The 14786-nt window shown below is 43.2% G+C and overlaps 1 protein-coding gene and 1 pseudogene across 2 annotated transcripts in view; both read left to right on the top strand.

Annotated features, from left to right (window-relative positions):
- The window catches only part of Uggt1 (UDP-glucose glycoprotein glucosyltransferase 1), a 104293-nt gene that overhangs the window by 52461 nt on the left and 37046 nt on the right, over positions 1-14786 (top strand). For both annotated transcript variants that reach the window (XM_006496062.4, NM_198899.2), the window contains exons 15-20: positions 246-331; positions 5892-6027; positions 7373-7504; positions 9226-9390; positions 12181-12301; positions 14244-14342. In XM_006496062.4, the coding sequence (XP_006496125.1) occupies positions 246-331; positions 5892-6027; positions 7373-7504; positions 9226-9390; positions 12181-12301; positions 14244-14342 (739 nt within the window). The remainder of the gene's footprint in view (positions 1-245; positions 332-5891; positions 6028-7372; positions 7505-9225; positions 9391-12180; positions 12302-14243; positions 14343-14786) is intronic.
- Positions 12843-14191, top strand: Gm18750 (predicted gene, 18750; annotated as a pseudogene).

Raw genomic sequence — 14786 nt, 5'->3', positions numbered from 1 at the left:
GAACAGGCATCAGCAGTTGGGAACACCAGTGAAATCCATGAGAGGAAACATCACATCTCTTCCCACCACCACGGTCTTTGCATGTTGTGGGTGGCAGCTGCTGTTTTTATTTATAACCCCCTTATTTGTGGTTCAGTGGTATTTTGAGAAAGATTAGCTTCATGTGTGACGATTCCTGTCATTTTTCTTGGCCCAGGAATACTTGAATGTCATTTCATGGGTTCTTTTTCCTTTTCCTCTGACAGGTTTTCATTATCGATCCTGTACACGAGACCACAGCCGAGTTGATTAGCATCGCCGAGATGTTCCTCAGCAATCACATACCGCTAAGGTAACACTGCACTCATTAGCCAAGCGTTGCCTTGTTGCTTGGATTACATGTCTGGTTCCATTGAATTGTATAATTAATAGTCAGACTCACTAATGCAGTTTTATCGTCTTCGTGGTAAGACGCCTATGCCTTTTGGGACTGAGAATTTAATTCCAAACACATAGAAGCTTACCGCCATTGAATTATTAACAGCTGGCTGTGTGAAAATAGTTCATGGTCTTCACTTGCTTCCTATTGGAAGGGGGCATTTCTAGATACGTGCCCACATAGCCAGGCCAGCTCTAATTTCAGCAGGTAGTGCTTTGCTAGGGGCTTTTGTTAGGTTTTCAAGAACTAAATGCTTTAGAATGTTAAGTAGCCTTCTGTAGATACAGACAGATACATCTACGTTAGTTGTATTGGCAGGTCTACTCACTGGGCACCAGGTAGCTAGGTTTCCCTGTTCATTTCATAGACAATAATATATGATAATATATATAAATATATATAATATATAAAACAATAGTACATATACAGGGCTCTGGAAGGCCTATACAAACTAGGCTGGCCTTGAACTCAGAGATCCACTTGCCTCTGCCTCCCAAGAGCTGGGCTCAAATGGGTGTGCCTCTATACCAGCTAAGACGTGAGTTTGTAAAAATGAAGGGGTTGGAGAGATGGCTCAGTGGTTAATAGCACCTGCTACTCTTCCAGAGGATCTGAGTTCAAGTCCCAGCACTCATGTCAGGTGTCTCTCTTCTGCCTGAACTCCAGCAGGAGGCCGGGTAGAAATCCCCACTCCCTGGTCTGGCATCCACCACCACATATACATGACATAGGCTCATAAGACACATGCATATGACTGGATAAATAAAAAATAAGGGTCTGTTTTAAAAAGTGAAGAAACTAAAGGACAAAAGAGCTCCTAGTAAGCAAACATTGCTCAGTGTTCACTGCTCAGCCCTCACTGAGTTGTGCTCGGCTTGTATGAACGCTCTGTCCTCTTTGTTGTCTCTTGGAACAGCTTTTGCAAAACTTTAATGGCTGTAAGAATGTGTTTGACCGAGTGCTTTAGGAAACTGGGAGCTCTGTGGGGAGGACCCAGGTTTCCCAGGGGCTTTGAAGAAAAGGATTATCAAGATCAGAAAAAGCAGAGCTGATTGAGTGCTGTGAAATCTTCATTTAAACACAGCATGCCATCTGTATTTAAACACATCTTTTAACACAACTTTCCCCATCTGCTGTGTTTAAAGGGAATCTGAGAACATGTGAGCTGGTTCACAGTACACAGTGGACACTAACTAAACTTTTGTGTTGTACTGAGGGCCAGGAAGATTGCAGACGTAGGGAAAGAAGGCACCTGAGCTGCGCATTGAAGGGGAGCCTAGAAGATAGGCTGGCATTTCACTCTTGGTGAGGGCGATCTGACCCTGCCCCGTGGAAAGCAGGAAGGAAGCTAAGGCAGAGACTGTAGGAATGCTTCTTACTCGTGTGCTTTTTGTGGCTTGCTCAGCTTGCTTTTTTATATTAGCTAGCCCATTTGCCTAGTGATAAACCACCCACAGTGGGATGGGCCTTTCTGAATCAATCAACAATCAAGAAAAGTCATACAAGTCTGTCTACAGTCCAGCCTGGCAGGCAGTTCCTCACTTGAGGCTCCCTCTTTCTTGTATCACATCAACAACCAAGATTAGCCATGTCTTACACATAGGTATACTCTTATGCCCCTCTACCCCTGTGTGTGTGTGTGTGTGTGTGTGTGTGTGTGTTATATAATCACACAATGAAATATTACCCAATGATTAAAAGAAATTAGGAGACTGGGTTTGGTTACACATGTTTTTTCTTTCAGTATTTGGGAGGTAGAAGCAGGTGGAACTCTTGAGTTTGAAGCCAGCTGGTCTACAGAGTGAGTTCCAGGACAGCCAGGGTATTCAGTTAGACACTGGCTCAAAGTCAACAACAATGAAAACCAAAGCCCCACTAGCTGTGTCTGCTGACACCGGATTAGATTCCCAGCACTCGGAAGGCACAGGAAGCAGAATCCTGAGTTTGAGACCAGCCTGGACTTTACAATGTGGTCAGTGTAGGTTACCCATATTCTGTCTCAAAGAAACCTGATAAATAAATAAAAACTAAGTCATGTTAATTAGGGCTGGCAAGATGGCTCAGCGGGTAAGAGCACTGACTGCTCTTCTGAAGATCCTGAGTTCAAATCCCAGCAACCACATGGTGGCTCACAACCATCTGTAGAGCTACAGTGTACTCATATACATAAAATAGATAAGTAAATCTTTAAAAAAAGGTCATGTTGATTAAATAGCTAGGGCTCAGTGGTAGAGCATTTGATTTACATGAGTGAGACTCTAGGCTTACCAAATCTATGTTGATTGATACAGTGTCATTAAGTAAGCTATCATAGATTGTGGTTCATTGTTGCTGTGGCTCATGTTACAGTGCAGTATCAACTATTTACATTATAGTGTCCACCAAATAAAACTCTCCTCTGCCTCCTGTTTGCCCTTCCCGCCATTAACTTGAACCTTCGGACACTACTGACTGTTAACTATGATTATAGGTTTTTATCCTTTTCAGGATGTCATATAATTGCAGCTGTATACTATGTAGCACTTTAGGAGGACTTGTTTCAGTTAGCAATGTGATACCTAGGTTATTAAGTTGTGAGAGTTGACACATAATAAGTCCATCTATCCCTGCATCCATCCATGTAATCTAGGCTGGTTTAGAACTCCTGACTCTCCTGCCTCAGCTTCCTAGATATAGAGATTATAGTTGTGTGCCACTACTGCAGCCTCCTAATTTCTTTTCATCAATAGGTAATATTTCACTATGTGATTATACTGCAGATTGTTTACCCTTCACCTATGAAGGACATTGTTTTAGTCTACTTCCTGTTGCTGTGATTAAACAGCATGGCAGAAGCAACTTGGGCAGAAAGGAGTTGATTTCATGTCACAGTTCCCAGTCCATCATGAAACTGAAGTCAGGGCAGGAACTCCAGGCAGGTACCTGGAGGCGGGGACTGAGAAAAGCCATGGAGGAATTTTTTCTGGCTTGCTCCTGGAGTCTTGCTCAGCTTGCTTTCTTATACACCCAGGATGACCCACCAAGGGGTGGTGCTGCCTAGGCTGGGCCCTTCATATCAGTCAAAAATCAAGGCTGTGCTCACAGGACAGTCTGATGGAGCTACTTCTTCAACTGAGATTCTCTTCCCAGGTCTAACTAGATTTCTGGCAAGGTGACAAAAACTTACTGGCCTACCTGATGTTTAGCTTAACACACAAATATGTCACTATTAAGTCAAAACCTTCCCTTTTTTGTCCCCAAGATCTCATGTTAATATTAATATTACAGCACAGTCTAACTTTTAAAAATTCCAGTCTTTGAAAATTCTGTTATTTAAAAATTCAGTCTTGGTATTTTCTATGCCGTGTGTGTGTGTGTGTGTGTGTATGTGTGTGTGTGTGTGTGTGCGTGCGTGCATGCTTATCCTGAAGCTTATACATGTCCAGTACAGATGTTTGTGTGGGCAAAGTTCTGTTGACAAGATTTGTAGATTGTGTGATGAGTATATGCTTGGTTTGTAAGGAGTAGCCACAGTGACTCACAGGGTGTTGAACCATTTTGCTTCTTCACTGACAGTGACTTGGGGACCCCTGTTCCTTGTCAGCAGCACTTGGTTTCTTCTGCCATCCTGTAGATGTGCAGCCACAGGTCATGTGCAACTCATGATTCTAAAATGGCATAGGGTCTTAGCATTTTATTTTGTGAGTGTCTATCCAGAAATTGTCTATATGGACCTTTTGAAACAGGACCTTGCTGTGTAGCCCAGGCTACCTAAAACTCAATATGTAGCCTGGGGTAGCCTCAAACACACTGTCCTGCCTCAGTACTCCCAAGTGCTGGGAGTATAAGTGTGTGCTACCCTTCCCAGCGTCTTCAGCCCGTTTAAAACCCTTGTTGTTAGATGGATACTGAGTTTTAAGAGTCATTGTTATATCTCTCAGATGGGTGTTTTTCACTAGCCTGCCATTTTCCCTTTCCTTCATTGGTAGTCTCCTCTCCCCCCTCCCTCAAAGCAGGTATTTCTTGGGTTTTTTCAAGATAGGGTATCTCTATATAGCTCTGCTTGTCTTGGAACTATGTGTAGATCAGGCTGGCCAAGAACTCACAGAGATCCACCTGCCTCTGCTCAGTGAACATCTTCATACTAACCTGTCTGTGTGATATAAGACAATTGTTTTTCATTTTGCTTTCCATTTATTATTGTTATTATTATTTGTTTATGTATTTATTTTTGGTTTTTCAAAGTAGGATTTGCCTTAGTTTGGTTTTATTGCTATGAAGAGACACCATGACCAAGGCAAGTCTTATAATAAAGGACAATATTTAATTGGGGCTGGCTTACAGTTTCAGAGGTTCAGTTTATTATCATGGTGGGAAGCATGGCAGTAGGCAGACATGGGGCTGGAGGAGTGAGAGTTCTACATGTTGATTTAAAAGCAGCCAGGAGACTTACTTTCTTCATTGGGCAGAGCAGAGTATATATGAAACCCTAAAGCCCCGCCTCCACAGTGACACACTTCCTTCAACAAGGCCACATCTCCAATAAGGCCATACCTCTTAATAGTGCTATTCCCTATGTCCAAGCATTCAAATATATAAGTCTGTGGGGGCCAAATCTATTCAAACTATTGCAGGGTTTCTCTGTGTAATAGCTTTGGCTGTCCTGGAACTCACTTTGTAGATCAGGCTTACTTTGAACTCACAAAAACCCACCTGCTTCTGTCTCCTGAATGCTGGGGTTAAAGGTGTGCAGCACCATTCCTGGCTGCCTTTTGTATTGCTTTAGTTATAGTTCACTTTTCTTCAGTTGCTAGGTTTTGTTTTGTTTTGTTTTTCGAGACAGGGTTTCTCTGTATAGCCCTGACTGTCCTGGAACTCACTTTGTAGATCAGGCTGGCCTCGAACTCAGAAATCCGTCTGCCTCTGCCTCCCGAGTCCTGGGATTAAAGAAACTCCCGTGCCTGCCACCATGCCCGGCAGTTTCTAGGTTTTTAAAATGAATTTATTTATTCTCAGTGTGATTGTGCCTGCTTGTCTTTATGTGCACCACCTATGCACAATATGTACAAAGGCTGGAGTTGGACATCACATGCCCTAAAACTGGAGTTAGAGGTGCTGCTGAGCCATCGTTGTGGATGCTGGGAATAGATCCCAGGTGCTCTGCAAGAGCAGGAAGCACTCCTAATAATTAGTTGAGATCTTTCTCCAGCCCTCCAATTTAAAAGCAGAGCAGAATTACTACCTACAATAGTGGTATTCTTTGTGTTAGTAAAGAAATCTATTCAGGATTCTGAAACAGACATAAACTGTGGAAAAGCCTAACCTGTCCTGTGACCTGACTCTTGTGTTCTGTAAACAAAGCATGTGTACTGTTGCTGGTCCTGCTTAGAGTGGGAAGTGAGCTGTGCTTCTTGGTTGGGGATGGACACTGGGGCTCTGCCCACCTCAAGCGGGTTGCCTTATAAGATGCCCCTTTTTCTGCTCCCCTCTGCAGGATTGGTTTTATCTTTGTGGTCAATGACTCTGAAGATGTTGATGGGATGCAAGATGCTGGAGTCGCTGTTCTGAGAGCGTATAATTATGTGGCTCAGGAAGTGGATGGCTATCACGCCTTCCAGACTCTCACACAGGTATGTTTTTACCCCAAATGGCAAATGCTTAGTTTAACTGACTCTGGTTTGTGGTAGGAGAAGAAGTAGATTCTCATATATACTCTGGTGCTTTATACTTCAGGGTTCCTTATGCTTTATTGTGTCACTGGTGAGAATGTATAGATTGCTATGGTTTTCTTTTTCTTTTGTATGCTTGGAATTTATTATTATGTGGGGCTTGGCGGAGTCAGGGGTGTGGAGGCTGCAGTACTGGTGGGAGGTTGAGTACAACCTTCAGAATGGGTCCTCGCCTTCTGTCACAGGATCTAGGGATCAAGCTTGCTGAGCCTTAATGCTGGCCGTTAGATGCTGTTCTTTAGGGGCCTTCTGGGATATTATAGAATGCCCTCTGCTTATATGAAATCACCACTTAATGCCTTTGGGCAATGTGATGTTCTCTCCTTGTTTTTAAAACTACCCAGTCTTTTCTCTTTTGAGACTATCTTATGCTTTCTTTTCTCCCTTCCCCCTCTTCTTCTTCTCTTTTTTTTTTAATAAAGATTTATTTATTTATTTTATGTATGTGAGTATACTGTAGCTGTATTTAGACACACCAGAAGAGGGCATTGGATCTCATTACAGGTGGTTGTGAGCCACCATGTGGTTGTTGGGAATTGAACTCAGGACCTCTGGAAGAGCAATTGGTGCTCTTAACTACTGAGCCATCTCTCTAGCCCCCACCTTCCCCCTCTTCTTTTCTTCCTCTCTCTCTTTTGAAGACAGTCAGTCTTCTATAGCCAGGGCTAACCTTGAGCTCTTGACTCTCCTGTCTTCTCTCCAGGGCTGGCCTGTCAGGTGTGCAGCACCACACCTGCTTGCTTGGTTTTTTGTTTTTTCCTTTTGAGATAATAAGGTCTTTCTGTATCTGTGCCAGCTGTCTCAGACATGTTCTAGTACACCTGGCTTCTATTCTTAAACATTGTTAGCCCCTGCACTTAGGGTCCAAAGTGTTTATGAACTGATGGGACCATTTCAAGAAATCTTTAGTTCCTGCAATCAGGTGGAGTGGCATCTCTGAGTTCAAGGTCAGTTTCATCTATATAGCATGTTCCAGGCGAGCCAGGGCTTCATGGTGAGACACTGTCATGAAAAAGGAAGGAAGGAGGGAAGGGAGAGAGGAAGGAAGGAAGGTAGGTAGGTTGGTCGGTCTTCAGTTTCTAATTATAGGCATCTTGTGAGAGATATTGAAATGGTAATGTTGCTAAGAAGTTTCCATTTGACTTTTAAGAAAAGTGGTCTTATTTTTCTAATGTGTTTAGAGATTTCATCACATTTTAAATGTGGATTTGAAGGTGTGGTTGGTTCCCTGCTTTTCTTTCCTTAGATCTATAACAAGGTGAGGACTGGAGAGACAGTGAAAGTGGAGCACGTGGTCAGTGTCTTGGAGAAGAAGTACCCGTACGTGGAAGTGAATAGCATTCTGGGAATTGATTCTGCTTACGATCAGAATCGGAAGGTAACATGTTCTTTGGAACTTCTTATAGCCGTGGTATTGTTAACTTGACTGCAGCCTCAGACTCTCCTTCTTGGGCTATGTGGTGTCTATACTGGGGTGTTGATGCGACAGACCACTTTTTAATCTTGGAGACAGGATGTCACTGTGCAGCCCTTGGCTGGCCTTGAGCTGGCAGAGATGAGCTGCCTCTACCTTGTGTATGCTGGGATTAAAGGCAAGCTGCTACCACACCTGGCCTCACTTGTCAGTCTTTGGAAAGTGAGTCTATTTCAGAAAATAGTACTTAACAACTTGTATGTTAACTTTAAATCAGAAAACAATTACTTTTCATAAATTATAATTGTGCTTGTATAATGTGTGTTCTGGATAAAACCTATTGGAAGTATAGAGCCAGGAGGTGGTACAGGGAATCATATGTATTGTAGTAATTTTACATCATTGCTCAGCCTCCAGATGGGTATGTTCTAAGAAATGTAATAACTAGCCGGATGTGGTGAACGCCTTCAATCCCAGCACTTGGAGGCCAAGGCAGAAGAGAAGCCTTCAACTTTTTGTGAGGTGACAGAAACCCAAGTACTTTGTGACCAGTTAGTACATATTTACATACCTATAATGAAAAAGACATTTATTTTTACATCGTGAGAGGCGTTAGAAAACACTTTGCTGTATTTTGGCTTTAGAAAACAGTAATTATAACTACAAAAGGTCTTGGAGGTTGGCAAGCACTACAAGACTCAGTTCCCTTTAGCAGCCTGCCTGGTGTGGGAAGAGTCTCTCTGCACACCGCTGGTCACTGATGCCTAAGAGGCCCATTTCATTCAGCCCTTGGAGTTTATTTTCTTTTTTAACTGCTACTGTGTTACAGTTCTCTGGGGACCCCTTTGCCTTCTTGACTTGACTCCGCTGGCTGTCAGTAAGCTCTCTATTGTAAAGAGGAATGTACTTTCAACAATTGCAAATATATTTTAGAAGCCTGGAGGGACCTTCCTCACATATAGATAAACATGTACACACTCCATAGTCTGTAAAGTTTTTGCTTCTTAGAATTTAGTCATTTAATTCCACACTTATCAAGTAAGGTATTAACTATGATACCACTTTCTTAAGAATTAACGTACAAAGTAGAAGGCTTCCCTACCACTTAAAAAAATAAGAAATAGCTTTAGTCATTTCTTTTTGTTATGTTTCTGTTTTTTGTTGGTGGTGGCTTTTTAAAATAATATTTATTTGTTGTGTGTATATTGGTGAGTACATGTGTTCCGTGTGTGTGCCGGGGTCCCTGCGCTAACAGAGGGGTCTGACGCACAGGAGCTGCAGTTCTAGGTAGTGAGCCACCGTGTGAGCCACCGTGTGAGCCACCGTGTGAGCGTGTGCTGGGGACAGAAGAGGGGCTCTGCAGGACCAGCGAGTGCGCCTAATGACTGAGTTGTCTCTCTAGCCCTTCTTTTGTTCTTTTTTAAAGTTCATTTTTCTTTCTTAGTATTGTGCGCATATGGACGTTAGATGACAACTTTGTAGTGACTGTTACATGAGTTCTGGAGATCAAATTCAATCTGTGGGCTTACACCAAAAGTGTCTTTACCTACTAAGTTATCTTAATCACCCTGCTAATTTTATTTTTTTTAAATCTAAGATGGCATGTAAGAATATATGTTTTTGTTCTATGTGTGTCATGAGGGGGAAATGTGTGCTCTCTCTTTTTCTTGTCCTTTGTTTTCTAGGAAGCAAGAGGCTACTATGAGCAGACTGGAGTAGGCCCCCTGCCTGTTGTCCTGTTCAATGGAATGCCCTTTGAAAAGGAGCAGTTAGACCCGGATGAGCTGGAAACCATCACAATGCACAAGATCTTGGAGACAACCACCTTCTTCCAAAGAGCTGTGTACTTGGTGAGTGATATTCTCACATGAGCTTTGAAAGCCAGTGGCTTATGCTAGCTTATGTAGCAGGCAGTAAAATTCTGTATGATGACAAGGGTTTATTTCATTCATGTCTTTACTTGCCGTGCTGGGAATGGAACTCAGGGCCTCATGCACACTAGTTTAGTTAAGTCTACCACTGATACCCCCCATGCTCTAGGTTAACTTCTTGAGATGTGTGAGCTGATGATTCTGACAACATACATAGTCATCACCATCACCTCTGATTACATATGACATCACCAGTGCCAGAAGGAGCCACAGCACATTTTGTCCCTCTCTTTGCCACTGGCATTTGACTTGCTACATCTGTGGGCTTTCTCTTCCGACCGTTTCTGTAGATGGAAGTGCAGGGGTCTGACTGCTCCTAGATTGCTACGATGCTCCTTCACATTCCAGTCCTCCATCTCAAACCCGAGTTACTGTGTTAGCGTAAACTAAGACTGGCTGTGCATTTCCTTATGTTTGGTGTGATCTGAGAGGCCACTGAGTAGCAAGGATGCTTCTGTCACTGCCTGAGAGTTACATCCCAGGTTCTAGGGACTAAAATCACCCAGATTATTTGCTATCTACTATCCTCTTTCTTAGGGAGGGCTGGACGGACACATACACACACACACACACACACACACACACACACACACACACGATTGAATGAGAGAGAGAAAAAGACCCTCATAGGATGCATTTCTTAGTTAAATAATTTACTAGGGCATGGTTATACTACTTTTAATTCTATCACTTAGGAGGCAGAGTCATATGCAGGCAGATGAGTTTGGGAATAGCCTGGTCCACATAGTGACTTTCAGGCTAGTTGGGGTTATATAGTAAGACCCAATATCTGTCCGTCCATCTGTCCGTCCATCCACCCATCCATCCATCCATCCATCCATGTATCTATATACATACATGCAGGTGGTGGTGGCCCACACCTTTGGTCCCAGCACTCGGGAGGCAGAGCCAGACAGATCTCTGAGTTTGAAGCCAACCTGGTGTACAGAGAGAGTTGCAGTACAGCCAGGGCTACACAGAGAAACCCTGTATCAAAGAAAAAAGAGGAGGGGAAAAAACCCACAAAAACAAAAGTCAAAATCTTACTTGAAGTATCTTTGTGTTCATTGTCTGTTTGTTTTTATCCTGTCAGCTAACATCTGCTAATGAACCCTTCGGGGACTGTGTCAGTTATTATGTGTATTTTCTTTCCTTGCCTCCTTTCTTTCCTCCTTGACTGCCCACCTATACCTCCATCAATCATTTTATGTGTATGTGTGCACATGTTTGTGTGCATGCATGTGTGTGTGCACACTGTATGTGTGTACATGTGTGTGTGTTTATAGAGCTTTTTTGTTAGGTTAGGCTGGGCTCCACTTGCCAGTCTTCAGCCTCAGTCTTCTGAGGACCACTAGATCTGCTTTTTTTGTTTGTTTGTTTGAGACCAGGTCTCTACATGTACTCCAGACTGTGTTTGAACTGGCAATCCTCCTCTTCTGCTGCCAGAGAGTAATAGGATTATAGGTGTGTGCCACCAGCTATTTTTAACTCCAATTTTTTAATTGGTTCTTTTACTTATTTTATGTTTTTATTGACTGTATTTATTTGGCAATCTTGAGTTTTACACTTCGTTCATGGCCATGGCTGCTGCTGCTGTTGGAGTATACTAATACAGATTATGTAAGTTCTTTGTGTTTTAGGTCTACTGTTTGGGTTTTTCCAAGCATGGTATATATTGGCCACTTGGATTTTGTTGATATTTTGATTTTGTGTGTATTTTTTTTCTTTGATTGTTGTAGTATTTTTCTTGTTCTAATTGGACATGTCAGCTATAATAACTCTTTGAATCTGAGTCTTCACCCTATGAGGGAGACGTTCATTCTTGTGCTGTTCGTTGTTGTTACAGCTGTTGCTTGGTTTATAATGACTTTCTTAAATAGATTCTTTGTTGTGTGTGAACTCTGCCAATATCTACTTAGCATATTAATTTGCTAGTAAGTGAACATATTTTTCACTTATTAGGTGAAAATTAGATGGAAAATATTTCCCCAAGTATCTCAGTTGGTTCACATTGGGACGTGACTTGAATCCTCAGCTGATCTTAACCGCCTTTTGTGTCTGTGTTTGGTGGTAGGGGTTGAATCCTGGGCCTTGTGTATGCTAAGGAAACACTCACTCTGCCACACCCCAGCGGCAGCCTTCAGTTACTGCTTGTCTAGATTAGTTATCAGAGTCGAGGGCTCCCTGTGGGTTTTCCTGGCCATTTGTGGTCCCCTGGATATCGTGCTTGAGATCTGGAGAACATCAGAAAATGGAACTTCCCTTTTTCCAACTGTTTATTTGACCAGCTTCATTTTAGCCCATCTGATGTGTAATAATTTCTCCTAATTGTGTTTGCAAATATCCCAGGGAAAAGCTACTGAGACATTACTCAGCTCAAATAAAGAGAACCCTGGGATTTCCCAGAACCTATGTAAAGGTGGAAAAAGAGAAATGACTCCACACAGTGGCTGGCCTCCACCACTCCACACCATGGGAAAGCTGGCCTGGCTGTCTTGTTCCGAGCCTCCTGGCACCCCAGTGTTTCAATAGAGTTAGAGGCACTGTGTGTGTCCATCCATACTCTGCTTGTTCCTGGGCTCACATGAACATCTGTCCTTGACTGTTAACATCTAGCCAGCTGTTACAAAGCTACTAACTTTCTATTTCTAGTGAATTTCATTGCTGATACTCCTTAAACACTTCTGCCCCTTTTCTTTTTTCATACAGGGTGAGCTGTCCCATGATCAAGATGTGGTAGAGTACATCATGAATCAGCCAAATGTTGTTCCAAGAATCAACTCTAGGATTCTGACAGCTAAGCGAGAGTATCTGGACCTAACAGCAAGCAGTAAGGAACATTTCAGTAGCAACTCTTGGCTTTTGGATTTGTGCTTCACATTCTTAAATTTATTAGATTATAATATTAAGAAGATAGCTCAAAATTATGGCCTGTCCTTCTAAACTCACAAGCATTTCCTTCTAGAAAAGATAAATCTGGGGGCTGAAGAGATGGCTCGGTGGTGAGAAGTCCTTGTTGCTTTTGCAGAGTACTTGGATATGGGGTCCAGCTCCCTCTCTGGTCTCCAGAAGCACCAGACTCAAACATACATACATGCAGTCAAACCACTCATACACATAAAATACACATAAAATACACATAAAATAAAAATCTTAAAATGGCAGTCTAGCTGGGTACAGTATATGATGGTCTGTCCCCAGTGGGAAGGCTGCAGCTGTGCAGGTGGCTGTAGGAGCTAGAGCCTGGGTGACACTCTCAGGAGTTTAAGGTGGGGTGGGAGGCTGCCGGAGGAGCAGTGTAATGGCTGTGATGGCCAGCATGGGCTTGTGACGCTTGCTGAGATGGAGATCTGGGTGCTGGAGACTACTTACAGAGCCATGAGAATTTAATTCCTCATTGACCTTCAATTCAGTTCCAAGGACTTCAACGATACTTTTGCCTTTCCAACATTTTAGTCTGTCAAAATTCCCATAAAACAGCCCCTCACTCAGCAAAGTCTCTTAACTTTAACTTCTCCCTGTCACATGTGAGCTTAGCTCGGAGGGCAGCTTTGATGGAAGTCTCCAGCCCTGGAGCCACCCAGCTCAACTGCTTCACACTTAACACAGGATAAATTCCCTGTACAAGAAACAACTCCCGTAGCCGGGCGTGGTGGCGCGTGCCTTTAATCCCAGCACTTGGGAGGCAGAGGCAGGCGGATTTCTGAGTTCCAGGCCAGCCTGGTCTACAAAGTGAGTTCCAGGACATCCAGGGCTACACAGAGAAACCCTGTCTCAAAAAACCAAAAAAAAAAAAAAAAAAAAAAGAAAAAGAAACGACTCCCATGTGATGACACAAGAAAGAATGGCCCGGGCACAGGAGAATCCCATTGTCAGAGCACAAGCACCACCAACCGTCTGGACTGTATGCAGGGAAATTGCTCAAGCCGTCTCAGATGCCGTGCCCAAGAGGAAATGTCAGTCCCATGAGGCCTGCAAATACAGTTCAAAAGATACAAACTTGTTGGCAACAGTGCTTCTCCTCGCTGTTTAGGGACAGGGTCACTCACCTACTGGAGCTAAAGGCTTACAACAAAGCCGAGCTGCTTGCTCAGCTTTGGAAAAATGGTGTCAATCGCAAACCCAGCTCCTTTGGAGCAGTTCTGCAACAGGTGGCTGCTCTGCGTCCTAAGGCCCTCCTCCCCTTGCCTTCAAGGGTCATGTGTTTAAGGAGATTCAGTGAAACTGACCAGGATGCAGCCAGCCAGCCAGACAGACAGACAGACAGACAGTCAGTCATTGAGCTGATGCCCTGTAGAAAGCTTAGAGCTCTGGCACAAGCCTTTCAGAATCTCCTGTATGCTCCAGCAGAGATGCTGCTGCGCCTTCTCCTGGAAATGCGTCCTTGCATTCAGATTTCATTGATGATTTATTGAACTAGAAAGCTTGACTATCTCACTTGACAAAAGAGTCCCACCAACATTAAGTGGCCATTTGAATCCCACCAGTGAAAAATCTTTGCAGGCTTCCACTCTTCCCTGCAGCTGCTGCCGTCCCCACGCACCTGACCCAGGCCTTCAGTCCCCCTGCCTGCCTCAGATCCGCCTGAGACTATACAGTACAGCTCCTGTTCCCCAAGCACTCCAGACGGTCAGGGCACAAGACCTTCCGGTTGACAGTTTTAGTCAAAGTGGCAGCATCTTTGAGGGCCAGCGAGACGACCTCTAGGACTTGTCTGGAACCTGCCGTTGTTAATTATCTGTCAGTTTCAGTTTTTCCTGTTTTCCCACCAGATAATTTTTATGTGGATGACTTTGCCAGATTTTCTGCCTTGGACTCTCGGGGCAAGACGGCTGCTATTGCCAACAGTATGAACTATCTGACGAAAAAAGGTAACCCACTTGGGCTTGATTTGGTCCCTCATGTTTATTCTTTATTTAGTATTTACAAATAAACTCCATCTGCAACTGTAGGAAAAAAAACATTTAAAATATAATTCTGTATATGTCTCTAAAAATTCAACTATTTTCTTTAAATTTTATGCTTATCATTAAAATTGATAGGAAAAGCCCTTCATGATTCAAAATGGAGAACATTATATCAAAATGGTTTTGCCTGACTTCAGTATCATCCTAGGTTTACTTTTATTGTAGAACTTAGAAACTGGATTCTAGAAAGCCTCGTGTGACTCGTTAGAGTGATTTTATGCAGTTACTTAGTTAAGCTACCCTTGTCCACAGTCACTGCTTTCATCTGCAGCAGGTCCTTCCCTAGAGGGTAGGGGGTGGTTGACAATTAGTATCCGTCCAGAGTGGTTCTAGCAAAGCTTGCTGCTC

Source organism: Mus musculus, chromosome 1 (genome assembly GCF_000001635.26).
Source record: "Mus musculus strain C57BL/6J chromosome 1, GRCm38.p6 C57BL/6J".
Taxonomy (NCBI): Eukaryota; Metazoa; Chordata; class Mammalia; order Rodentia; family Muridae; genus Mus; species Mus musculus.
This window is presented reverse-complemented; position numbering and strand designations above follow the sequence as displayed.